The 26,720-nt window shown below is 41.2% G+C and overlaps 1 protein-coding gene across 1 annotated transcript in view; it reads left to right on the forward strand.

The window, feature by feature from the left end:
• Positions 1 to 325: 325 nt before the first annotated feature.
• Positions 326 to 26,720, forward strand: part of SLC28A3 (solute carrier family 28 member 3) — a 61,244-nt gene continuing 34,849 nt past the window's right edge. The window contains exons 1-2 of the mRNA XM_059411764.1: positions 326 to 507; positions 21,088 to 21,183. Coding sequence (XP_059267747.1) covers positions 409 to 507; positions 21,088 to 21,183 — 195 coding nt within the window. The 5' untranslated portion in view covers positions 326 to 408. The remainder of the gene's footprint in view (positions 508 to 21,087; positions 21,184 to 26,720) is intronic.

The following is a 26,720-nucleotide window of genomic DNA, read 5'->3' on the forward strand; positions in this document are numbered from 1 at the left end:
ATATGCATGAACCTAACACAGAATAGTGGTCCATTGGTAGCAAGGAGCCCTTACATTCCTTGCCCTGCCCTCCCAGGATTCCTAGTCCCCACCACCACCCGCAGGAAACAGATTATCTCCCTCCTGACCATTGGGAAAGCATCCTTTTCTGTTCTGTGCCCTGTAAGAGTTTTCCTGAGTAAAAATGGGGCCCCAGTTCCAGGGCTAATCAGGAATATAATGAGATGGGAGGATCCGAAAGCCTCCACGCCTTCCCCCTCTGGCTCCTGCTCCGCCCCACAGACTCTGGTTTACAAAAGTAAGCCGTGCCCAGGTTCCCACAAACAGCAGGTGGCATTCTGACATCAGCAGAGCCTGGGATCCTCTTCAGAGCTAACAAGGAACCTCTAGAGCAGACGTCCGAAAAGAATGCAGACCCCAGCCAATTCCAAGAGCAGCCACAATGTCCTGGAGCTAAAGAGTACGACAGCCCCCCCAGCAGAGGGCTACAGCAACATGGGCTTCCAGGTAAGCCGACGGTTCCTCTTGTTTCTGACAAAGTCATTGCAAATAATGCTCTTTCTAACCACCTTGGCAAGTTTCTGAAAGAAAGCAGCAGGCTTATGGAAATGCAGGAAGATTTTCTCAGGAAACACTTTAAACCTATTGTTTTTTCCTTCTTGGGTTCTTCTTGGGCAGACAAACCTGAAAAGTCTCTTTTAATAGAACTTGTTTTGATCCCTGACTTGCCCTGTCACTTAGAAACAAGTCTGTCCTCTCTGGCTTTTGTTTTGGGCTCACGGGCCCTGACAGTATTTCCCAAAGAGCTGGAAAATAAGGAAAGAATGGGGAGAATCCAGATGTTGGATGTAGGGAACACCTGAGGAGTTCTTCCTCTTACAGCAAGTCCCAAAGTCCCTGTCCCATGTGGCCGCCCCAGTGCAGCCAGGTTAGGCAAACCAGTTGCATGTCATCAACCAAAACTCATTGAGTGATTAATGTCTCTGACCTCTGGACGAGGTGCTGCAGAGATCTAGAAGGTGTCCTGTCCCAGGGAAACACTGGGCTCTTCTGACGGGCTCTGGGATGGGGATTTTTCAGGGATGTCCCTAGCTGTGTTTCCTTCCTTAAGCTGACACAAGAGCCACACCAACAGGTGTCAGAAACCTCTTGGGATTCAGGGTCACCTCAGACAGGGTTACCTCAAACACCTCACCTTAGACACTAGCAAAGAAACAAACAAGGAAAGTAAATGTCTTTGGCACAAGTTCTAAGTCTTCCACCCACAAATGACTGTAACTTCCCTGAGCTTCAGTTCAGTTGTCTATATGTAGTCACAGTGATCTTCATCTCAGAGGTTACAAGTGTAAGGGAAGAGAAGTCTTATCCTCTCCTCTTATATGCACCTGAGGTCTGTGAATTAAACTGAGAAATGGCATATTAACCAGAGAAAGACGGACAAATTTTATTAGTCTTGAAATTTCTTTGGATTTTTCACTTTTAATGTTGTGTTCATGCAACTTCACAGAAAAGAAGTGAAAAATCCAAAGAAATTTCAAGACCCAGGGGTTTATATACCCTTTTAACAAAGGACAAAAAATTGTGGAAAAGTGTTAGGCAAAAAAAAAGAGAGAGAGAGAGAGAGAGAGAACTTAGGCTTTTAGGGCCAATAGTCTGTGGAGAAGTGAGTAGGAAATACATTGGAGAAACTTATGGAATATAAGGTTTGATATGAGGTTATGCAATCTTATCCCAGTACCATCTCTTTGTCCAGTTCTGTTACAGGAGATGGGACACCTGCATAAGGGAAAGTCATGTCCTGCTTGTAGACAGAGAGACAAAGACCGAAGTGATCTTTTGGTGTCTGCGTTTTCTCAATTGCTTTCAGCTCAGAATAACTCTCAAACCAAAGTGGTATATTTTGGGATGGCATATCTTGATTCCCTTCATAAGAGTTAAATGAGAAAAAAGCCCAACTCCGAGGGCCTTTATGGTTCAAGAGAATGGAAGGGATAGAGTCAAAGTAAGTATGACAGCAAGACAAAGATGTCTGCAGAGGAGGGAGATCCACGTCACCCGCAACTGACAGCCTAGTCAGTGGGACACACATCCACCAAAGGTAGCCCTGACTTCTATCCCTCATTCTCTTCTATCAAAACAAAACATCTCCAGAGCTCAAACCCAGTATCTCCAGAGCTCAAACCCAGCAGAATACCACACACCAACACCAACAAGCAGTGACCAGATTATTTCTTCTAACTCTTGCTGTTTGACAAGAATTTCAGCAAAACCATTAACTCCTCCCAGATAGGTCACTATTGGAAAGGGATACCAATTCAAGAAGGGATAATACACTATTCTTGCCCTCCAGGAGCAAAGCAGGCATAATCATAATATGATGTAGAATATGATGTTACTGTATATGATGTAAAAACAAAAGATACTGCTAGAAGTCAGCACCAAGTGCATTGTACATACATAAGCAAGTGGAGTTGGGCTGACCTGGGAGTCTCTCAGTTAGGGCTTCAAGGATGGGCAGGGATTCCCCAGCTGAACTGGGAGGGGTGTCAGCAGAGCCCTACAAGCAAAGAAAACTGTCTGCATAGGCCCAAGAGCCTGAAAGAACATGTGTGCTCAGGATAGAGAAGATGAGCTGGGGCTGGAGAGTAGGGACAGGGCCAGGGTGGCCCCAGATCACACAGCCTCCATGTGTGAAAAGGCATCAGGAAAGAATCCACCAGGATATACACTGCCAAGTTATTAAAATACTCTACTAGTCCTGCTGAGAGTGGACAAAATAGAAAGAGATTTGTGTGTGATTGGGACAGCATTTAGGAGGTTAGGATGATAATCATGGTGGAAACCAGCTCTAGGCAGAAGTACCGATACTGGTAGGAAGCCCCCTCGGCCATGGAATTAGCATTGAGTCAGGGCGACATAAGGGCTACTCTGGTTATTAATATCTCCATTTTCTTCTCTGTACGGTAGAGTAACAATATCATATCTTGAGGCTGAGAGAATCAAGTGAGGTAATATATGTTAGGGAAAAAAGCATGTAATATTTGTTTTAAAAAACTGTTCTATCCTAGTTTGTTCAGGTCATTGTAACAAAATACCACAGACTGGGGGGCATATACACAGAAATTTATATCTCATAGTTCTGAATCCTGGAAGTCCAAGATGGTGGCCGCAGAAGATTCAGTATCTGGTGAATGCCACTTCCTCATGGACAGTCATGTTCTTGGTGTGTCCTCACAAAGCAGAATGCACAAGGAAGCTCTCTGGAGTCTCTTTTATAAGGACACTGATCACCTCAAAGGCTCCACCACTTAATACTGTCACATTGGGCATTAGATTTTCCAAAGAGGAAATTTTGGGGGGTTGGTGGGGAAACATTCAGACCATAGCAAGTGCCTAGCACACAGTGTAAACATAGTAACAGTAGCTCTTGGTGTTGGGGCAGGTTAAAGAGTGACCAAGTCAACATTTCTCGCTTGAGAGCTCAACTTAGAGGTTCCCTTCATGTAGACGGGAAATCCAGAAATAGGGTGGGAACAAGGAAGACCATGAGTTCATTTTGAAGCCTGGTGGATGAAATTATGGTGATTCCCTACCCCTAGATGAAGATGGAGAGGAGGCAGGAAGCTCTAGGCATGCATGCACCTAGGTCTGGAAGGGAACATGATGCGCTCGGGGGCCATTAGCACAGCGATGAGCCAGTGGCATGAATGAAATCAGCAGGAGGGAAACCTAGGGAGCCCCAGTGGTTTTTTTTGTTTGTTTGTTTTGTTTTGTTTTTAATTTTTAAAATTTATTTTCAGCGTAACAGTATTCATTGTTTTTGCACCACACCCAGTGCTCCATGCAATCCATGTCCTCTCCAATACCCACCACCTGGTTCCCCCAACCTCCCATCCCCCGCCCCTTCAAAACCCTCAGATTGTTTTTCAGAGTCCATAATCTTTCATGGTTCACCTCTCCTTCCAATTTCCCTCAACTCCCTTCTCCTCTCTAACTCCGCTTGTCCTCCATGCTATTTGTTATGCTCCACAAATAAGTGATACCATATGATAATTGACTCTCTCTGCTTGACTTATTTCACTCAGCATAATCTCTTCCAGTCTCATCCATGTTGCTACCAAAGTTGGGTATTCATCCTTTCTGATGGAGGCATAATACTCCATAGTGTATGTGGACCACATCTTCCTTATCCATTCGTCCGTTGAAGGGCATCTTGGTTCTTTCCACAGTTTGGCAACTGTGGCCATTACTGATATAAATATTGGGGTACAGAAGGCCCTTCTTTTCACTACATCTGTATCTTTGGGGTAAATACCCAGGAGTGCAATTGCAGGGTCATAAGGAAGCTCTATTTTTAATTTCTTGAGGAATCTCCACACTGTTCTCTAAAGTGGCTGCACCAACTTGCCTTCCCACCAACAGTGTAAGAGGGTTCCCCTTTCTCCACATCCCCTCCAACACATGTTTTTTCCTGTCTTGTTAATTTTGGCCATTCTAACTGGTGTAAGGTGGTATCTCAATGTGGTTTTAATTTGAATTTCCCTGATAGCTAGTGATGATGAACATTTTTTCATGTGTCTGATAGCCATTTGTATGTCTTCATTGGAGAAGTGTCTGTTCATATCTTCTGCCCATTTTTTTATATGATTGTCTGTTTTGTATGTGTTGAGTTTGAGGAGTTCTTTATAGATCCTGGATATCAACCTTTTATCTGTACTGTCATTTGCAAATATCTTCTCCCATTCTGTGGGTTGCCTCTTTGTTTTGTTGACTGTTTCCTTTGCTGTGCAGAAGCTTTTGATCTTGATGAAATCCCAAAAGTTCATTTTCGCTTTTGTTTCCTTTGCCTTTGGAGACATATCTTGAAAGAAGTTGGCTGATATCGAAGAGGTTACTGCCTATATTCTCCTCTAGGATTCTGATGGATTCCTGTCTCATGTTGAGGTCTTTTATCCATTTTGAGTTTATCTTTGTGTATGGTGTCAGAGAATGGTCGAGTTTCATTCTTCTACATATAGCTGTCCAGTTTTCCCAGCTCCATTAATTGAAGAGACTGTCAAATGTCTACTCTGCCTAGAGCAATCTATACTTTTAATGCCATTCCGATCAAAATTCCACTGGTATTCTTCAAAGACCTGGAGCAAATAATCCAAAAATTTGTATGGAATCAGAAGAGACCCCAAATCACTAAGGAAATGTTGAAAAACAAAAATAAAACTGGTGGCATCATGTTACCTGTGTAGCTTTACTACACAGCTGTGATCACCAAGACAGCATGGTACTGGCATAAAAACAGACACATAGACCAGTGGAACAGAGTAGAGAGCCCAGATATGGGCCCTCAACTCTATGGTCAAATAATCTTCAACAAAACAGGAAAAAATATATAGTGGAAAAGAGCCCCAGTGTTTTTGGAGCTATCAGAGAATGAAGAGGTCATGGGGAGAGAAGGAGAAGGAACATCAGGAGAGAGAAGCGTCTGGGGAAGCCAAGGGAAAAGAGAACTACAACATGAGCAGCAAAGACAAGTTCATTCGATTTGCCAACCAAGAGGTCCTGGTGACTGGGGGTGTGGATAGGGGCAGTTTGTGTTACGAGTGGGAGCTGAGAAAAGGGGAAAATAAGGGAAGGGAGGATGTTCCTTCTCCTGATGGAGAGCAGAGTAGTGAAGAGAGAGACAGGCTCAAGGGAGGCAAGTTTGGGGCTGTAAACAGGGGAAAAGAAATCTCATTGTGAAATATAACATGCAGAAAAACACACAAAATCAAATAGACAACTTATTATAAAGTGCCATCCATGTCAAGGAACAAGGCATCGCCATCCCTCAGCTCGGACGCCCCAACCCTGCACATCTGCCACAGCTGCCACTCGCCCCTGGGGGTGACAATGATCCCAACTTTATAGTAATCATTTCTCTGCTTTGTTTAATATCTTAACTTATAATTATGAATCCCCAAGCATTGTTTTTGTCCATTTTTAAACTTTGTGTAAATAGAAAATTACAAGAGATTTCTTTGCTTATTTTAAAACATTTATATGGAATTGGGCAAGAGGAATCATTCTGTATCTGACTTCTTGTGCTCAGTTTTTTGTTTCTGAGACTCAGCCATGCTGTTGCATGTAACAGGAGTTCATCCAATTTCATTGATATACAGTATTCTCCATAAACATTGCACAATTTTTCTATTTTACTGTTGGTGGACATTTATGTCATTAAGCTTGGAGATTTTAGGAGCTTCTACAAACAAAGGCAGCTATAAATACTCTTTGACATGTCTCCTGTTGCACATGTAACCAATTTATTTGGTGTTATATTTAGGAGTAGAATTGCTAGGTCACTGGGAATGCATATATATTTTCAACTTTAGCAATAATGCCAAACTGGTTTCCCAAGTGGTTTTACCAGTTTACACTTCCATCCATAGAGTGTGAGTTCCTTTTACTCCAGAGCCTCACCATATTTATCTGGCTTTTTAATTTCAGTGATTCTGATAGATGTATAGTAAGTGGTGTTTAACAGGGAGGTTTCATTTTCATTTTCCTTTGTTACTGGCCACTAGATGCCAACTTTAAGAAATACTTGTTCAAGTTTCTTACCTATTTTCTCTGCTGGATTTTGTCTTTTCTTTACTGATTTGGAAAGAGTTCATTAAATGTTCTGAATACAGTTTTTCAGTTACATGCTTTCCAAATACTTTCTACCACCCTTAAGCTGTCTTTCACTCTGTAATAGTTGGGTACACAAAAGGTAGTTATAGTGTGGTCCCATTTATCAAGTTTTTCTGTTTTATATATCCTGTTTATATATCCATCTTTTTCTGCCTTGAAAGATCATAAAAATACTCTCCCATATTTCCCAAAAACTCGTTGCTGCCTTCTACATTGAAGACTCTAGTCCCCCTGAAAAGAGATCTTATGTATAGTGTAAGGTGGGCATCAAGTTTTTGTTTTTCTACACAGGTATCCAATTATTTTGGCATCACTAATATATAGATACAGATATAGATATAGATAATTTTCCCCAATATTTAGGGTCAGTCTTCTTAGAATAGAACAACTGAAAGATTTTTCCAAAGTCCAAGTTGGGGGAAGGATCCAGAAAAGAGAGAAAGTAGAAAGTTGGCAGCAAAAGAGCTCAGATAAAGCTCAGAATTTCTAAGTGTGAACATTTAGTCAATTTTTGAAGGAATACTTTTACTAAAGGGTGTTCCTTAGAAACCCAGCTAAAGTTGCCTCTTGCTTATGAGTCAGCATCGATTTTACCACCAATGGCCCTCAGAGCCACAGAGCCCATGCTCACTCTGACATCAGCTAGGTGGGACCCACTTACGCAAAACTCGAGACAGGACTAGATGGGAAACGTGCTCCACTCTACACATGCAGAGAAAAGCTGACCTACTCCTTGAATTGCCTGGTAAGCCAGTCCAGTTTGAAGAGTTTGTTCAATGGAAGTCAAAATTTGGGAGGTCATCTAAGTGCAAGAATTATTTGGCACAGACCATTTGAATAGAGAAGTTCTGAGGTTGGAAGTAATTATGTAAAGAGGAAGAGCACTGTTTCCCTCTAACCCTGGAGGATGGCCACATGAATCACACCAGGTGGTTGAGTAGGTTTTCACTAACGCAACAGAGCAAATAAATGGCAATAATTGCCTTTGTGAAGGAAGTTTAAAAAAAATGTTTTCTCTTTTCCTCAAATCAGATCATACCTAGACTTATTTCTAACAGCCTAGATGGCTAGAACCCAAGGCTCTTCCATGACACCTCAGAGGGGATGGATTTAGGGATTCAGTTTTTTTTTTTTTAATTTATATATTTTCAGTCTCTTAATTTAAAATGAAGGTGGTAGCACCTACTGACCCATTTCATCCAGACATTGTTGATGTTGATGAGAAGCCCTGGATGCTAGCTGAGCTGTCATTGGTCAAAATGAAAAAAAAAAAAAAAAAAAAAAAACAAAGGTAAGAATATTTGGAATTTTATATAGAACAGATTACTGTGAGCAGGAGCCCCAAGTCTCCATCAGGCTACAGAAGTTTGGGATTCTGTCTTCAGACTGCAGATTTAGACATAGTACAGTATGATTTTCACACAAACCAGAGATCTGGATTTGGAGACACCTAATTCTACTCCACACATGGCCTAAGGTATTTGACCCAGAAGCCGCTTATAGCCTTGGCATGCCTAATTGTTCTTTCTTTTTCCTGGAAGGGAATTTAAAAAGAGAGAGAGAGAGAGAAGAAAAGAAAGGGGAAAAAAAGAAAAAGATGGTTGCGTGTCTTACAGCTTCTGGAAGTAAAATAAAGACAGAGGTTTCTTCGGAAAATGCTGTGAGTCACATGGTTAAAGACCCTCCTGTCGGTGTTCAGGAACAAAGTAGATGATGCGCAGGAATGGTGCCACAGGAAAATGTACCTGAAGACTTCTCAGTGTTCCTTTCAGGCTCCTGACTCTGTAAATTCAAAACTTTGTTTGTTACCCTTCCAAGAGTCAAAACTCTTTGACATAAAGCATGACATTTACTGATTCAACGAAAATGTATCAACACTGTACCAGGCATCATGCAAAAAGCTGGGAACAGCAACCATTTGGTTAAAATTAGTTAACAATGGCAAATCGGCACAACATAGTCTGTAGAAAGCGCTATTCATGACATAAAAAAGTGGTCTCACCCAGACTGGGAGGTGGGGAATATTTCCCAAATGCTTGCATTCATTCATTCATTCAACAAATACACACACACACACACACACACACACACACACACGCGTGTGTATATACATGTGTGTGTGTGTGTGTATATACATATATATATATAATGTTTTTTTAAGATAAATTTAGTTATTTAAGAGAGAGAGCTCTGGAGGCAGGGAGGGGCAGAGGGAGAGACAGAGAGAGAGAGAATCTCAAACAGACCCCCTTGAGTGTGGAGCCCTACACCAGGCTCAATCTCACAACCCTGAGCTCATGACTTGAATCAAAATCAAGAGTCAGACACTTAACTGACTGAGCCACCCAGGTGGCCCCCAACAAATACATATATTGAGCACCTACTGCATGGGTGCTAGGCAGAAGGAAATACCAAGTATGGCACAAATAATTCCCTAAGCTACCATGTCAAAAATTATTGGTTCCCATCTCACATGACGCGAAGAAACTAAAGCCCTGAGTGGGAAGGTATGAGATGTATGTGCAGGGAACAGAAAATGTTGTAAAGAGAGAGCCAGACGGACAAGAGGCCAGTTCTGATTCACCTCAAGGCTCTTTGCTGATTTCAAAATCTTGGTCCTAAGAATCTAAGAACAATGATAAGTTTAGGTTTAAAACTGAGTTTTTATACTCTACAGACTCAGGAACATTCTAGAATAAACTATCCAGCCAGACTATAAGGAATGGTATAAACTCCTCCATGAAACATGGTCAGAAAACAGTCCATAAAGGTGAGGCAATGCTTTTTGTAACATGAGACAGTGTCAGCCATAGCTTAAAAGGGGACAAGCCAGGCATATCTGCTCCCCTCTGGACTATCTAGCTGCTTTACTCCCTCCACCTGCTCAACTTCGGGAGCATAGCATAGTTCCAAACAGCACAATCTACAAAGTTGTGCAGCTATCCAGCCCCCGACCCCTTGGGTCCTACTTCCCTGTCAGCATCCCTCCCTTTGAATTCTATTACCTTTGACAACTTTTCTAACTTTTTGTTTTTCTACTTCAAATTACTGCATCCTAATCCATTAGTTGAGAAATATTTGCAAGGAGGAAGTTGGTTAGAGGCTGCTGGTCTAACTTGCACCATCAGGAAGGTTTGAAATAGAAATTATGTAATTGAGGGCCAGACCCATTCAGAAAAAGCAGGTGAGAGCAAAGGTCTTGGTCCATGGTATGTTGGATCCAGCGAGGAAGGGAGAGAGAGACAAAGACACACACAAAACCAACAAGAGACATTTCCAGGAGTCAGCAAAATTAGGCTTCCTGTTGACCCACATGGCTATTTCCTCATTCCTCCTCAGAGCGTGATGTCTTGAGGTCAGAGAAGAGGGAAGAAAGAAGTAGGAGGGGAGGAATTTAAAAGGCACAGGTGTAATAAGAAGTGGTCTGTCATAGTCCAAGAATTGACGGTACTGCGTGTGACTTTGAACTTGGCTGGCGATAACAAGGGGCCCCTTCTTAAGGAGGAAGTGGAGAAGGAAGAAAGGGATGAGCTTTCGAGAAAAGCCACACTGGGGTGGGGTGTGGGGTTAAACACATATACTAAGGTTAAAAGTCACATATTGAATCATTATAAGAGAGAAACATAGATTCTTTGGGTCAAGAGTTGAGGTTTCCACTGCCATTTAGGCAAGTTACCTAACTTTATATCTATTTCCCCATCCAAAAATAGGCTCTAATACCCTACACCCACAGGACTATGGGGAGATTGGTAGAAAGCACTAGCACCTCCCAAATGCTCAAGTATCAGGGACCATTAACCAAATCATTTAGGTGCTATTTTGGTCAGGGGCCAGACCAAGCTTTGAAAGCCACGTGTGAAGTCTGCCTGTTCATATAGCAGATACTGGAATCTACTGATAGGAAACTACAGAAGACACCAACAGGCAACTTTCAATTGTTTTAATGTCAACCAAATGTGAACGCCAAGCCCCTTGGGTCCCTGCCAGACTGAGAGACCTTGGCTCCCAGCATCTGTGTCTCTTCAATAGGCCTTTGTAAAGTTATTGTTCAAATACTGATCCATTTCTAATTTAGTTAACTGCATCTCTAAAAAATATTTTACAGGCTCCAAATTTGTTCCATGTGTTTCTAATTAATTTATATTCATTTAGTCAGTGCTCTTTGGAAAGATGTTCTCGATTTTAAGAATCGTCAAAAAGCAACGTTTTTCCAAATGTAAGCAAATTCAAATGTGTACGGAGCAGTGATTATTCTCTTTAATGCCTAACTACCAACTGTTCTGGCATGAAATAGTCTGGTTCAAGGTAAGACTAATACTTAGGAAGTGACCATGATTTCCCAAAATAGCACAAGAGTAAGGCAGACCTGAGAAACCAAGGCTTCATCCTGGAGGTGATTCAGGCTTTGGCATCAAATGCATTTTCATTAAAAAAGGAGCTCTAGTATTACCCTTGATCCCTTTAGACAGACTAGAGATTTGCCTACTAAAAACAAATCAAAGCAGGAAATGAGAATAAGAAGAATTTTAGTTTCAATTGATAGAGTCAAAGGAATTATATCCTTGTTTCTTTATATTTTTTTTCTCAACTATAAGAAGACATTTAGCTGTTAAGAACATTTCTATTTCTCCCTTGACTAAAGGGGTTGCATCTTTGGAATTTTAGACACAGCTAAGTTCATTCTAATTAATTTGTAAATGCATTACAATGTGTAGGAGCTGAACTTTTTAAGTCTTTATCATGACTATAGTAAAATAAATACTATATGTGTAACTTTATGGTTGACAGCTTCTCTTCTAAATTCCCTAAGAAAAGGGGCCATATATGCAGCACTCGGCAACAACATTCTCTACCCCATAGTAGATGCATAAGAAATTATTTGTTAGAGGACTAAACGAGAATGCCTAAGACAGAACCCTGAGGAACAATGTAACATTAAGTCTTGAGTAGAAAGGCTCAACCCTGGACCCCCTAGTAGGGTCCAGGAAAGGGAGAAGTCTGGGCAGGAGGAGGAAACTAACCATGTGTAATATCACAGAAGCCAAGAACAAGACTATTTTAAGGAGGAAGTGGCCCATTGTGTATGATGAAAACTGGATTTAAGGACATGAAAACCATCCGTGACTTTGGCAAGGGTGATTTCCATAGAGCAGTAGCAGTGAAAGCCATATTGGAATGGGTCAAAGACCAAATGAGGCAAGAAAATAGAACCTTAGTCCATTGGGGCTTCTACAACAAAACACCACAGGCTGGGCAGCTTATAAACAACAGACTTATTTCTCACAGTTCTGAAGGCTAGAAGTCCAAGATTGAGACACCGGCATGGTTATTTTCTCGTGAGGGCCCTCTTCCTGGTTCATAGCCAATGTCTTCTTCCTATGGTCCTCATACAGTGGAAGGGGCTACAGTCCCTGTGGGACCTCCCTTGTAAGGGCACTACTCCCATTCCTGCGGGCTCCACCCTCATGACTTAAGCACCTCCCAAAGGCCCCATCTCCTAACACCCTCATCTCTGGGGGTTAGAATTTCAACATGATGAATTAATTATAGGGGCACACAAACATTGACCATAGCAACCTGTAAGTTCAGACAGAAGACTGGTTTTTAAAAGGAGGAGAAAGGATGTTTCTCTATGAATTCTTGGTTTCACAGCAATGAAAAATTGATACGGTTGCAAATATCAGAGAAGCAGGGGAAGGAAGTGTTAAGTAGAGTAGTGTGAGGAAAAGTACAGAGCATTGTGTCTGGCTCAGTAAGTAAGGAGTCCAGGTATTGTCATATTATTGCTCTAAGAATAGCTTGTCCAAGCTGAAATCATACATTATCAAATACAAAGTAAGAGATGCATCAGGAGGAAGACGGGCACCGAAGCCTTCTCCCCAGACCTGAGACAGACAGAGCACCTTCTAGTCAACCAACCAAGAGCAGGTGGAACTGCTTCTTGAAATGGATATGAAAGATGCAAAAGAACCCTCACTTCACTGAGTTAATATATACAAGTACAGGAAAAACTCGGTATCTGTTGCAAATACCTCTAAATGCGATTTACATCAATGGCACCGAAATGAAGATAGTTATTAGAACTTGCAACTGGACCCTGTTGGGTTTTGGGGGTTTTTTTCATATTCTTTTAAAGTGTTGATAAAGATGCACATAAACTATCACAAATTAATTTTAATATTTTAATAACTGGATCTCAATACCGTTGGCTCCCTTTTAGTATTACATATGCAATTTTATGTATTTTAAAACATTCTCCCATGCAAGTACTAACCAGGTTCGACCCTGCTTCGCTGTATTTTAAAACATTCTGAAGGAGCCCATAGGCTCCAGCCACTGTCCTGGTTTGGGACACTTCCCTGAAGTTGCACATAGCTTCAATCACAGTGGCAGAATTTAATTATAGCCACAGGGAGGTTAGATATGCAACTTTATTCTGGGAAATCATGGGCCCCACTAAAATTCAGAGCCCTATATTTAAAGGAAATAGGGAAGGGGCACCTGGATGTCTCAGTTGGTTGGCTGTCCTACTCTTGATTTTGGTTCAGGTCATGATCTCAAGGTCATGATATCAAGCCCTATGTCAGGCTTCCTGCTGAGTGTGGAGTCTGCTTGGGATTTTCTCTCTTTCTCTCCTGCTGCACCTCCCCCCTGCTCGCTCTCTCTCTCTCTCTCTAAAAAGAAGGGGGGGAGAAAGGAAGTAGAGAAGAACAGGTATTAGGGACAACTAGCAGTCTTGGTAATATTTCCTACTGAGGTTATAGAATTCAACGGATGTTAATCGTATCATATTATTTATTGTTTGGGTCTTCCTTATCCTTACTTTTGCCCATTTGATCTGTGATAGACTGAAGGAGTTCTATCAGCCTCTTTCTAGATGTGTTTCTAGGTATTTCTCCCTCAGTTTCCTCTACATTAATCTATGCCATTTGTACACAGAGAGTCATGCTTCTCAGAGTATGAGATTATACTCTGATCATTGTTTCTCTTGGAACATGTTAGTTGCTTTTTTTAATCCTATATTCAGACGTGGTCAGTTAAGATCATGGACATTGCATGTTATATCTTTCTGAGTCACTGAGTCACTTCCAGTACAGATCCTCCTCAATTTACAATGGGGTTATGCCTCAATAAACCAATCATGAGTTGAAAGTATTGTATGTCAAGAATGTATTTCATATACCTAATCTACCAAACATTATAGCTTAGCCTAGCCTACCTTAAATGTGCTCAGAACACCTACATTAGCCTACAGTTGGGCAAAATCTTCTAACACAAATCCTATTGTACAACAAAGTGTCAAATAACTCATGTAACATGAGTACTCATGTACTCATGTACATGTATGTAACATGTAACATGTTACATACATGTAACATAACTCACTGTACATACTGTAAAGTGAAAAACAGTGGTTGCATGGGTACGGAACAGGTTTAAGCATATCAGTTGTTGACCTTAGTGATCTCATGGCTGACCAGGCAAGACCCAGCATCACAGGCAAGGATCATACTCCATATCACTAGCCCAAGAAGAGGTCAAAATTCAAAATTCAAAGTACAGTTTATGCTAAGTGCATAATACTTTCACAACATCATAAATTTGAAAGATATCACGGGATATGGCTATGTTTATTTGTTATTCCCTCTAGTTCAGTCAAACCTATTGATCTGCCAGATGGGTTTATTTGTTCTTAGTTCCTCTCAGCATAATTGATATTATGCTTTGTAAAAATCTTTTCACTGTATGTTTGTGTTTTTTTTATTTTTGTTTGGTTTCTTCTGAAGACTTATGTTTTCTTTTAATGATTCCTTTTATAACGAGCTTAAGATTATAAGTAACCACGAAAGTAATATATTTTCTAACTTCTTTTCTTTTCTTTCGTTCTCTTTCATCACTTGATTTTAGCTGAATATATATTTAAGCATTTACCTTTCTCCCTTAAACACTGCTGCTCATCATCTCTTTCGGTTCCCAGAAATTAAAAGATAAGAAAATTGTCATATTCACCCTAGCTTCTACTTTTTCTTTCCCTTCTCCTTCAAGTAAGTTTTCTGAGTATTTTTCTACATTGTCAGGGGTTAAAATATTAAAATTTGTTCTGGAATCTTAATCCCTGGATTAAGGTTTTAATTTATTAAATAGATTCAAAACATACTATCATTCCTTTTGCCATAATATCTCATTAATCTTTTGTTTGGCTGTTCCTCTGGTTTTTTCTCTGAGAAAATCATGGAAACCATGTTCTTTGAATACATTCAGGCTTCAATTTATTTTTATAAATCTTATCATTACAAACCTTCCTCTGATTTTTCTTACTGGATCTAGAACTGTGCCTTTCCTTACCTTCTTATACTTAGGGGTTCCGTTTGCCCCTGGCTTACAAAGATCACGAGGGGAGAATGTCATCAGTACTCTGTGGCCCTGCCTCCACACACCCAATTCAAAGCTCCCTTCAGAGCATTCAGAGGTGACAGAGAATTGTGCCAGAGAAGTGTGACGAACCACAGGCGGTTTCCTTAATCCAGTCCATAACCCCACACAGGCCCACAAGATAAACAGGACCGTCTCAGGGAGGAACAGTCTAGCTAGAGCTCGTGAACTACATTAAGGATTCCATAAACCTGAGACTTGAGTCAGAAGGCCACCTGAGCCAAGAGGGTCATGTGTAACAGGCAAAGAGCAAAGGCTTCTGGGATACAGCCTTTGAAAATGCAGTCATTCCGAGACAAACCCCATGCAATTTAGAGGAAACATTGTAGAGAAAATAGCCTTAAAATAGTGGACATCTGTAGGTTTTCATTTTATTTTTTTTAATACTTTATTAATTTATTTGTCAGAGAGAGAGAGGAGAGAGCACAAGCAGGGGGAGCAGCAGGCAGAGGGAGAAGCAGCTCCCTGTTGAGCAGGGAGTCCAATATGGGGCTCGATCCCAGGACTCTGGGATCATGACCTGAGCTGAAGGCAGAGGCTTAACAAACTGAGCCACCCAGGTACCCCAACATTTGTAGGTTTTAAAATGTAGAAAGTAAATAAATAAAGGGGAAGCTACATTCCCAACCAATGTGAAGAGATCAGATTCACCAAACAGATGTTGACTTTTCCATGCCAAATTTCAACCATAGAAGAAAAGTGGTTACAAATGCCTGAAAGCCAGCAAACAAGTAGCAAACTCAACTATAAAATTAATATAAAATTCAACCGACAGAAGTCAATTACTATATGTGGCACTGGGTAGGTGATGAATGCTACTCTCCTATACAGTTGAGAATACGGCCTCAAAAAATTAAGCCTGGATGTGAACCCAGAAATGACAATGGACCCAGCCTTTCATCATAATGTAATACCAATTAATATAGATAATTTGTCAATGTTCCTGAAAACGGTCATCCTAACATTCATGGTGAGCCATTTCCTTGGATCTCTTTATGTTGCATTTTGGAATTTTAAGTCACTATTTCAAACAGCTGCTCCAATCCAGTCCCATTTCATGTTCTTAGAAATGGACACAGAAAGGTTAAGTCAATCACTTGAAGCTTAAAAAAAATGGAGGTGTATTTCTGACACCTTCATTTCGGCATCTAAGGTTTAGAATATTAGAACATATAGTAACCCTCTTGGAGAAGTAGAGAAAGCAGTCCTGTACCATTTTGTCTCTCCTCAGTCGTAGGGACATGATTTTAGCTGCACTATAATGAGCTCAAACAACCCCCTGAAATATCCTTCTGTTGCAAAACAGCTACCAAATACTTCCATGCCTGCCATTGTGTTATACTGATGGTATCCAGCAGAGAACAGGGGACAGAGAATCTGGTTTCTCAGCTTAGAGTCTAGGGGTATAATACAGATTTACACAGTTCCAAGTTTTCCAAATGGTATCATATTCCCATTTTTGCCACTGGTCTTGGGATTTGAACATCTATAGCAATTTCTCAGGCATCACTCCTCAGAATGTATCCCACTGACTGCTTCTAGGAAGATTGCTTCAAAGATGTACAGAAATGTGGAGATAGGTAGAAGGATAGATGATAGATATAGATAGATAGATCGATGCATACATACATATATATATAGAGAGAGAGACAGACAGACAGATAGACATATACACACATAGTAAAATTAGCAACTCTCATCATCAATCTAAATCTGTTTTGGTGGTATAAATCCCTCCGGCCAAGGTAGATTAGCAAACACTTCACAAAACTTGCTGTGAAGTGTCAAGCTCTAGAACAAGGTAAAGATCTTCATACCAACTCCTCAGAGTCCTTATGAACACATTTGCCTGAAGGTACCCCAGGCTCAAGCCCATCACAGCCCCCTCAGCAAGAAGTCAGAGTGCACCAGGCCAAGCACTGTCTGCAAAAAAAGTCAGAGAAAGGCTCCCCGGCAGCAGAGTCACCCTAACCACAAAAACTGAGAAATGGAAGCCACATGGTGCAATCAGGGCCACCCTGGGAGGCCGACTGCCCTGTTGGAAGAAATGACCACCAAAGCCTAGGTATAGTTGAAAAGTAGCCACAGGTATCTCTTAGCACCTCTGCCATTTCTATCTAGTCTTTTTTTTTTTTTTTTTTTAGTGTATACGATGTTACACAATGATACACAATGTTACACTAGTTTCAGGTGTACAAACGTAGGGATTCTGCAAGTTTCTATACCATACTATACTCGCAAGCATAGCTACCATTTGTCTCCATACAAGGCTATTATAATACACTGGCCCTGCGCTGTACCTTTTATGCCCGTGACTTACTCATTCCATTACTGGAAGCCTGTCTCCCCCTCCTCTTCACCCATTTCATCCAACTTCCCCCCACTCTGGCAACCAGCAGTTTGTTTTCTGTATTGGGTCTCATTCTGCTTTTTGTTTATTTATTTGTGGGGGTTTTTGATTCTATGTATAAGTGAAATCATACAGTATTTGTCTTTCTCCCCCTGACTTATTTCACTAGCAAAATACCCTCTATGTCCATCCATGTTGTCCCAAACAGCACGATCTCATCCTTTTTTATGGCTGTGTGATATTCCACTCACTATCAATACAGACCCCATCTTCTTTATCCATTTATGTACTGATGGACACTTAGGCTGTGTCCATGTCTTGGCTATTGTGAATAATGCCGTAGTAAACATAGGGGTGCATATATCTTTTTGAGTTTTTGTTTTCTTCAGATAAATATCCAGAAGTGGAATTGATGGATATTCTGGTAGTTCTGTTCTTAATTTTTTGAGGAACTTCTACACCCTGTTCCAGAGTGGCTGCACCAATTTGCATTTTCACCAACAATGCACAAGGGTTCCTTCTTCTCCACATCCTCGCCAACACTTCTTATGTCCTGTCTTTTTCATTCTAGCTATTCTGACTGGTCTTTTAATATCTAGAATTCAAACCAGGTCTTGATGGAGGGGAATTTAATCTGTAGGTGCACCTCTATCTTTTTAGATATTCCCGAAGCCAAAGTGTCCTGGCCCAAGGTTCAAACTCTACAGGCTTCATACAGTTTGGGTTGGACAGTGAGTCCAGATCCCATTTTGGATATTTCGGTTGTATAACCTGAGTCACACCATCCATTTATCTCTGCTTTAGATTCTTCATCTGTCAAAATGGAGATCACAGGACTTTAAAGAGTTTATGTGTCCTGTACCTACTACATATTATATCGAAGCAGGTGCAAAGAAAAGCAAAAGCCAAAAGTAACAAGGGAGAAGCTTACTACCTGCAGATAAAAGTAGGACGTGGGGAGTACAGAACTGGAGTGGAAGCATTGCTCAAGGTTTGCAGAGCCCCAAGTACCCTGCAGCTTCCCACTCTGGCGTCCCCAGGATGGGGCCCTGGCGTTCATGGCCCGGCTGGAACCGTCCACACACAAGGCAGCAGGACGTAGGGAAAAATGAAACGGGAAGGGAGCACCTGCCAGCCATCCCTTAAGGATTATTCCCGAGCTGCCCTACTCAGGGTACCACATCTATTTATATTTTGATTGGCTAGAATTTAGCTATAAGTGGAAATGTAGCCTCTTTTCAAGGTGGCTATCTGTTCAACTACAATTCTATAGAAGGGAAATACCATAAATAGATGAGGCGGTGGTTTCAGTAATTTCTCGGGTTTTAGAAGTTGTGTTTAGAAACTGGGTGAAAGGAGTAAATTAATAATAATTTTGAAAAGAAAAGAAAGCCTCTGTCCATCTGTACTCCCTGCAACACTCACTGGGGACGTATGGAAAATGTGGGATCGAAACCCAGGCACAAAGGACTCCAGGCTCAAGGATCTGCCCTTCAGAGAGTCTCGGGCCAGAACTGAGTACACTCAGCAAATAACAGTAACTAGAGAAATTAAGTACCATGCTGTCAGCTGCTTAGAAATACTCATACACAACACCGCAACGTTGTCACCCGCTCAGTGGAGTGACAAGCTTGCACGCAGAACACAATATTGTTTGTAGCGCAGTGTCCTAAGATAGGTAGTCTTCTGTATGAATGTATCTACTTATTCTGAATTGCTAAGTAGATGTAAAGAAACAAGGAGCTAAGGAGTCATTATGGACCACCCCTTCAGGCCCTCGGACTCCAATCTGAAAAGAAGCAATAAAACAAAGCCAAACAATGTCTCAAGGGTTATTTTTCCAGCACCAGTCTACACACACTGCGCCCCCATTATTGCCGTTGGAAATCCTCCAATGAGACATTTCCTGGACATGTTAAAAAGCCAAGGCGTACACTCCACTAGGGGGGAAAACAATCCCATTACATGTTACAAAATACGTCCAGGGGTGCCCTTGTCACCAGTTAGGCCTACTCTACCCCAAGCCCAAACACACACATACACACACACACACACACACACACACACACACACACACGCACACGCACACACACATCCCTTCTTCCGTGAACTTGAAAAAGGCAGGCCCCTTCCTTGCGCGCCGTACGTTTCAGATTCTGCCACCAGGTGGCGGGAGTCATCAAGAATTAGCGGGAATTACCACGAAGGTCGGGCTGCTCCTCCGGCAGCCAGAAAAACGTCAGGATTCTGGAAGAGATCACAAGAACACCCAGTGGAAACTGGGGTATAGACGGGTAGACTGAGGCTGAGTAGATGTGACCGACCCAGCATGACACGTGTAATTAGAGACCCCGAAGACCAGCACCCTCCTCTACCTGTGTCTTGTATTTCCACCAACTCATGCTGTTTTATTTTTAACTTTTTGTTAAGGAAATTTTCAGCATCTGTGAAAGTGAGAATCATAAAATGAGTCCCTAAGTGCCCACCAGCCGGCCTCTGTAATGAGCAACATTTTGTCGTTCTTCCCCGCGGTATACAGCGCCCCCTACTGTATTTGTTACCGAATACTCAGCTGTACACAGGGCTGCACCCATTAATGCAACACTAAAGTCACTGCGGTTCATTCAACCAAAAAGACTTGTTAGCGTCTCCTATGTGTGGAGACTGTGCTAAAGTAAGATATACAGCCATAACACAACGGGCAGTGTGGCAGCAACCCTTCCACGCATAAATCATGAGTGTGCTGGAAGTTAGATTTTATTCATGCTTTATACACTCTTGGGTTTCAATAGATGGAAAATGCAACCCAACTCAGGACTGTAATTCTTTTATAGCTTCTTGGAACCAGCCAGAGAGCCAAAGGTAAAATCAAAGTCATACACGTGTTCTTTCAAAGGCAAGGTCACAGGCCTAGCAGAGGACATTTCCTAAAAAGCTAAAGGGACCTACCGGACATGGTTTATCTATCTTGTTGCCTTACTTGGAATGAAGTGCCTGAGGAAGGCAAATCAGGATGAGATGGAAGAAAGATTGGGCTCCCCCTCAGAACAGGTAAAGGAGAGGCGAGCCAAATGTCCGTCACACCTCAAAGCAGCAGCTCAGGGGTGAGGACATGCCTCCAAGAACACAGCTTACTCACTTCCTTAAGGTAAAATCACGACAGCCTGACAAAAGAAGGCATTTTTCTTATTCTCTTTCTTATTCCCATTACTACCAGAGATTGCTTTAAACTAAACAAAGCACATTTTAGCATCTCAAAATTCCAACGTCTAAGAAGAAAATTATCTGTCCTGCATTTTGCTTTATTTTATACGTTGGAGGCCTATGTTATGTGACACACCTTTGTCTCAACTCTTATTATAAAGTCGCATGACTTAGATGCAGGCACCTGGTCCTCCTCTCTCTCGTTTTCAAGTTGGGCCACACCATTCCTTCTAGCAGAGCAGAGCAAAACAGAAATCATCTGTTTCTTTATGAGCCCAAGATTCACTGGTTCTTTCTTTATTCAGCTGATGCATCTGAGCACATCTCTGCCACCCCATCCTTCAAAAGTCTTCTAGGTCCTGTTTCTTGAGAGAACATTGGGGTTTGGGGGTTCTGAAATTGTATTTTTGCAATTTATGCTTTTTTCTTAGAATGAAGACGACTTTGGTGAGAGCCAGAAAACATCAGGAAATAACTCGCTAAGGTGTAGAGTTACGCAAAACGGAGAACACAAAACCGCGACGCAGGTACTCGGGTGATGGTTGAGTGACTCTATTACCATGGTAACTGCTGTGTAGCAGGGACTGAGAGCTGTGGGGACAGAAAGCTGGTGCTCAGCTGGCGCTCAGAGGAATGAATTAAATGGTAATTAGGTTGTGTAAGGCAGAGTCGTGAAGACAATACACACACTCAAACAAAGAGATTTTGTATTGATACACCTGTCCCCAGAGTTTTCTGCTGGGAGAGTACGTAGGCTCTCTCTGGACATGTCACTGGCACAGATTCTAAGCTCCATCCTAAAGCAAAAGGCACTGGCTTAAACCTAAGTGTCTCAATTTTAAAGCAGGTGAGGCAGATGAGGTAGGATGTGGTTCTAAAACTGTCCATCATGCCCTAGGGCTCCCAGAGACACCAAAGTTTACAGCACACTGAGGCATTCTGTCACAAGACCACTTTTCTTTTTTTATATATTGAATTCTGGGCAGGAGCTCCTCGGAAGAAAGCCTTCTGTTCCTAAAAACTAAGCAGATTATCCATGTAGATCATCTTTTTTTTCTTTTTTTTTCTTTTTTTTTTTTTTTGGTAACACCTGGGTGCTGACTATCAAGCCATTTATTTATTATTGAAACAAAATTTGGAACATAAAAAAATTACCTATATAAATCCAGAAAAAAATAGATGCCTAACATCTTAAAATATGACCTTTTAAGACAAATATACACCCATGTGCATATGTCATGCTATCCATATCACTACTGTCCATTTTACTTAGTATATTGTAAAAAGTATCCATTTCACTCATTATTCAAGAAAACAACACTTCTGTGATATGAAACCTGCACACAGTTTATAGTACCTTTGCTCATGACAGCCAAAATGTGGAAGCAGCCAAGATCTCCTTTAGCAGATGAATAGACAAATGAACTGTGGCTCATTCAGACAATGGAATATTCTTCAGCACCAAAAAGACATGAACCTTTGAGCCAAGTAAAGACGGGGGTGGGGGGGAGAGAAGAGACTAAGAGCAAGATGGCAGAGGAGTGGGAAACCTAAATATGGTTGGGTCCCAGGAATTCAGCTAGATAGTTATCAAACCTGAACACCTACAAACTCAATAGGAGATCCGAAGAGAAGAAGAGCAGCAATTCTTGGAACAGAAAAGTGACCACTTTCTGGAAGGTAGGATATGCAGAGAAGTGAATTCAAGGCAACATTCGGGAAGATAGACTGTGGTGGGAGTAGGGGCCGGCTCTCAGCAAGGGGTAGAGCAGGAAGCACAAAATCAGAACTTCAAGAAGTCCACTCCATGAATAGACATTGCTCCTTGGAGCCCTTGAGGGGACAGTGTGGTCTCAGGACCCATGGGGTCACAGAAAGACCAGAGGTGTCTGAGTGCAGCAGAGTTCCCAGGTATCAGAGTGGGGAAGCTGGCTACAGAGATGGAGCCAAGGGGCGGGCTCTAAGCTCGGGTTACCTTAAACGTGATCCAAGGCACAGCTGGGCCACTGCTCTTAGAGTGGCGTGGAGTGCACTGCAGGAAACAGCTGGGTTTGGAGACTCTAAACGTGGCTGGCCAGATATAGAAACACTCGGTCACAGGTCGGGTGAGCTCAGAGTGCTGCTGGAGACCAGCGAGATGGGAGGGACTGACTGCTTTTCTCCAAGGACACACTGAGGAGTGGGGCCCTGAGCTCTCAGCCCCTCCAGGGCAGGAGATTGGGAGGCCGCCATTTTCATTCCTGTCCTCCAAACCAGTACAGAAAGCATTCAGGGAACAAAGCTCCTGAGAGCAAACCCAGATTACTTAGCCTGGCCCCTGGCAAGGTTGGTGCAATTCTACCTCAGGTAAAGACATTTGAGCATCACTGCAACAGGCCCCTCTCCCAGAAGATCAACAAGAACATCCAGCCAAGACCAAGTTCACTGATCAATGAGAACTGTAGAACTCCAGAGCTGGGGAAAGCAACACCTAAAATTCATGGCTTTTTTCCCATGATTCTTTAGTCTTTCAAAGTTAAATGTTTTTTCTTATTCTATTTTTTAAATTTTTCCTCTTTCTTATTTTAATCTTTTTAAACTATTTTATCTTACCAATACCTTTTTTTAAAAAAATCTTTTTAAATTTTCATTGTTTCTATCCCTTTATTGTATTTGACCTTATTTTTTAATTAAAAAAATAATTTAAGATTTTATTTATTTATTTGACAGAGATCACAAGTAGGTGGAGAGGCAGGCAGAGAGAGAGAGGAAGAAGCAGGCTACCCGCCAAGCAGAGAGCCTGATGTGGGGCTCGATCCCAAGACCCTGGGATCATAATCTGAGCCAAAGACAGAGGCTTTAACCCACTGAGCCACCCACGTGTGCCCCTAACCTTATTTTTTATATACATATAGGTTTCTCTTTCTTTAAAATTTCAGGATACAGTTTCTTCTAACAGATCAAAATATATCCTAAATCTAGTGCATGGCTTTGTTCTAGTCTCAGCCTGATCACATTCTTTCCTTTTTTTTTCTTTATTCAAGCAACTTCTTATCTTATAAATTCCTTTTTTAAAATATTTTTTAATTTTCATCTTTACATTCATATTTCATCCCTTCATTGTGTTTACCCTTATTTGTTGTGTGTATGTATATATACATATATATGTATGTGTGTGTGTGCATATATATATATATATGGTTTTTTCCTTAAAACTTTGGGAGGCAGTTTCTTCTAACAGACCAAAATACACCCAAAATCAAGTATGTGGCTCTGTTCTATTCATCAGTCTAATATATATAGATAGATAGATAGATTTTTTTTTCTTCCTTTCTTCTCCCCCCAATTTCAGGTCTCTTCCAATTTGGTTAGTGTATATTTTTCGGGGGTTGTTGCTACTCTTTTTGTATTTTGTTCTCTCCTTCATCTATTCTTATCTGGATAAAATAATAAGGCAGAAAAACTCGCTTCAGAAAAAAGAACAAGAGGCAGTATTGATGGCTAGAGACCTAATCAATACAGACATTAGTGAGATGCCAGAACTAGAGTTGAGAATGATGATTATCAGGGTGCTAGATGGGCTCGAAAAAATCATGGAACATACTAGAGAATCCCTTTCTGGAGAAACAAAATCCCCTTCTGGAGAAATAAGAGAACTAAAATCTAACCAAGTTGAAATCAAAAAAGCTATTAATGAGGTTCAAACAAAAATGGAGGCTCCTACTACTAGGATAAATGAGGCAGAAGAAAGAATAGTGATATAGAAGACCAAATGATGGAGAATAAAGAAACTGAGAAAAAGATAAACAACTACTGGATCACAAGGGGAGAATTCTAGAGATAAGTGATACCATAAGACAAAACAATATTAGGATAATTGGGGTCCCAGAAGAAGAAGAAAGAGAGAGGGGGCAGAAGGTATATTGGAGCAAATTATAGAAGGGAATTTCCCTAATTTGGGGAAAGAAACACACATCAAAATCCAGGAGGCACAGAGAATCCCCCTCAAAATCAATAAAAATAGGTCAACACCCCATTATCTAATAGTAAAACTTAAAGTCTCAGAGACAAAGAGAAAATCCTGAAAGCAGCTCAGGACAAGAGGTCTTTACATACAACAGTAGAAAGATTGGCAGCAGACCTATCCACAGAGACTTGGTAGGCCAGAAAGGACTGGCATGGTATATTCAGAGAACTAAACAAGAGAAATATGCACCCAAGAATACTATATTCATCTAGGCTGTCATTGAAAATAGAAGGAGAGATAAAAAGCTTCCAGGTCAGTATTTACTCCAAAGATACAAATGTAGTGAAAAAAAGAGCCATATGTACCCTAATGTTCATAGCAGCAGTGGGCACAATTGCCAAACTATGAAAAGAGCCAAGATGCCCTTCAACAGATGAATGGGTAAAGAAGATATGGTCAATATATACAATGGAATACTACACCTACATCAGAAACGATGAATACCCAACTTTTGTATCAACATGGACAAGACTGGAGGAAATGATGCTGAATGAAATAAGTCAAGCAGAGAAAGTCAGTTATCATTTGGTTTCACTTCTTTGTGGAGTATAAGGAATAACATGGAGGACATTAGGAAAAGGAAGGAAAACGTGAATTGGGGGAAATCAGAGGGGAAGATGAACCATGAGAGACTATGGACTCCGAGAAACAAACTGAGGGTTTTGGAAGGCTGTGAGGTTGGGGGATGGATGGGTATTAAGGAGGGCACATATTGCATGGAGCAGGGGTGTGGTGCATAAACAATGAATCTTGGAACACTGAAAAAATAAAATTAAATTTTTAATAAAAAGCTTCCAGGACAAACAAAAACTAAAATAATTTGCAAACACTAAATCAGCCCTACAGGAAATATTGAAAGGAGTCCTCTAAGCAAAGAGAGAGCCTGAAAGAAATAGGCCAGAAAGGAACAGAGACAATACACAGTAACAGGCACCTTACAGGAAGTACAGTGGCACTAAATTCATATCTTTCTATAGTTACCCTGAATGTAAATGGGCTAAATGCCCCAATCAAAAGACATGGGTGGGGTGCCTGGGTGGCTCAGTGGGTTAAGCCTCTGCCTTCAGCTCAGGTCATGATCTCAGGGTCCTGGGATCAAGCCCCGCATCGGGCTCTCTGTTCAGCGGGCAGCCTGCTTCTCCCTCTCTCTCTACCTGCCTCTCTGCTTACTTGTGATTTCTCTCTCTGTAAAATAAATAAATAAAATCTTAAAAAAAAAAGACATAGGTATCAGAATGGATTAAAAAAACAAGACCCATTGATATGCTGTCTACAAGAAACTCATTTTAGACTCAAAGACACCTCCAGATTTAAAGTGAGGGGGTGGAAAAAATTTACTATGCTAATGATATCAAAAGAAAGCAAAGCTGGGGTGGCAATACTTATATCAGATAAATTAGATTTTTAGCCAAAGACTATAATAAGAGATGAGGAAGGACTCTACATCGTACTTAAAGGGTCTGTCCAACAAGAAGATCTAACAGTTTTAAATACCTATGTCCCTAACGTGGGAGCAGCCAATTATATAAACCAATTAATAACTAAATCAAAGAAGCACATCAACAATAATACAATAATAGTAGGGGATGTTAACACCCCCTCACTGAAATGGACAGATCACCTAAACAAAAGATCGACAAGGAAACAAGTGTTTTACATGACACACTGGAACAGATGAACATCACAGATATATTCAGAACATTCCATCCCAAAGCAATAGAATACACATTCTTCTCTAGTGCACATGGAACATTCTCCAGAATAAATCACATCCTGGGTCACAAATCAGGTCTCAGCTGGTACCAAAAGACTGGGATCATTCCCTACATATTTTCAGACCACAGAGCTTTGAAACTAGAACTCAACTGCAAGAGGAAAGTTGGAAAGAACTCAAATACATGGAGGCTAAAGAGCATCCTACTAAAGAATAAATGGGTCAACCAGGAAATTAAAGAAGAATTTTAAAAAAATTCATGGAAACAAGTGAAAATGAAAACACAAGTGTTCAAAAAATCTTTGGGACACAGCAAAGTCAATCCTGAGAGGAAAGTATATAGC

The sequence above is a fragment of the Mustela nigripes genome, chromosome 9 (assembly GCF_022355385.1).
Source record: "Mustela nigripes isolate SB6536 chromosome 9, MUSNIG.SB6536, whole genome shotgun sequence".
NCBI classification, from domain to species: domain Eukaryota; kingdom Metazoa; phylum Chordata; class Mammalia; order Carnivora; family Mustelidae; genus Mustela; species Mustela nigripes.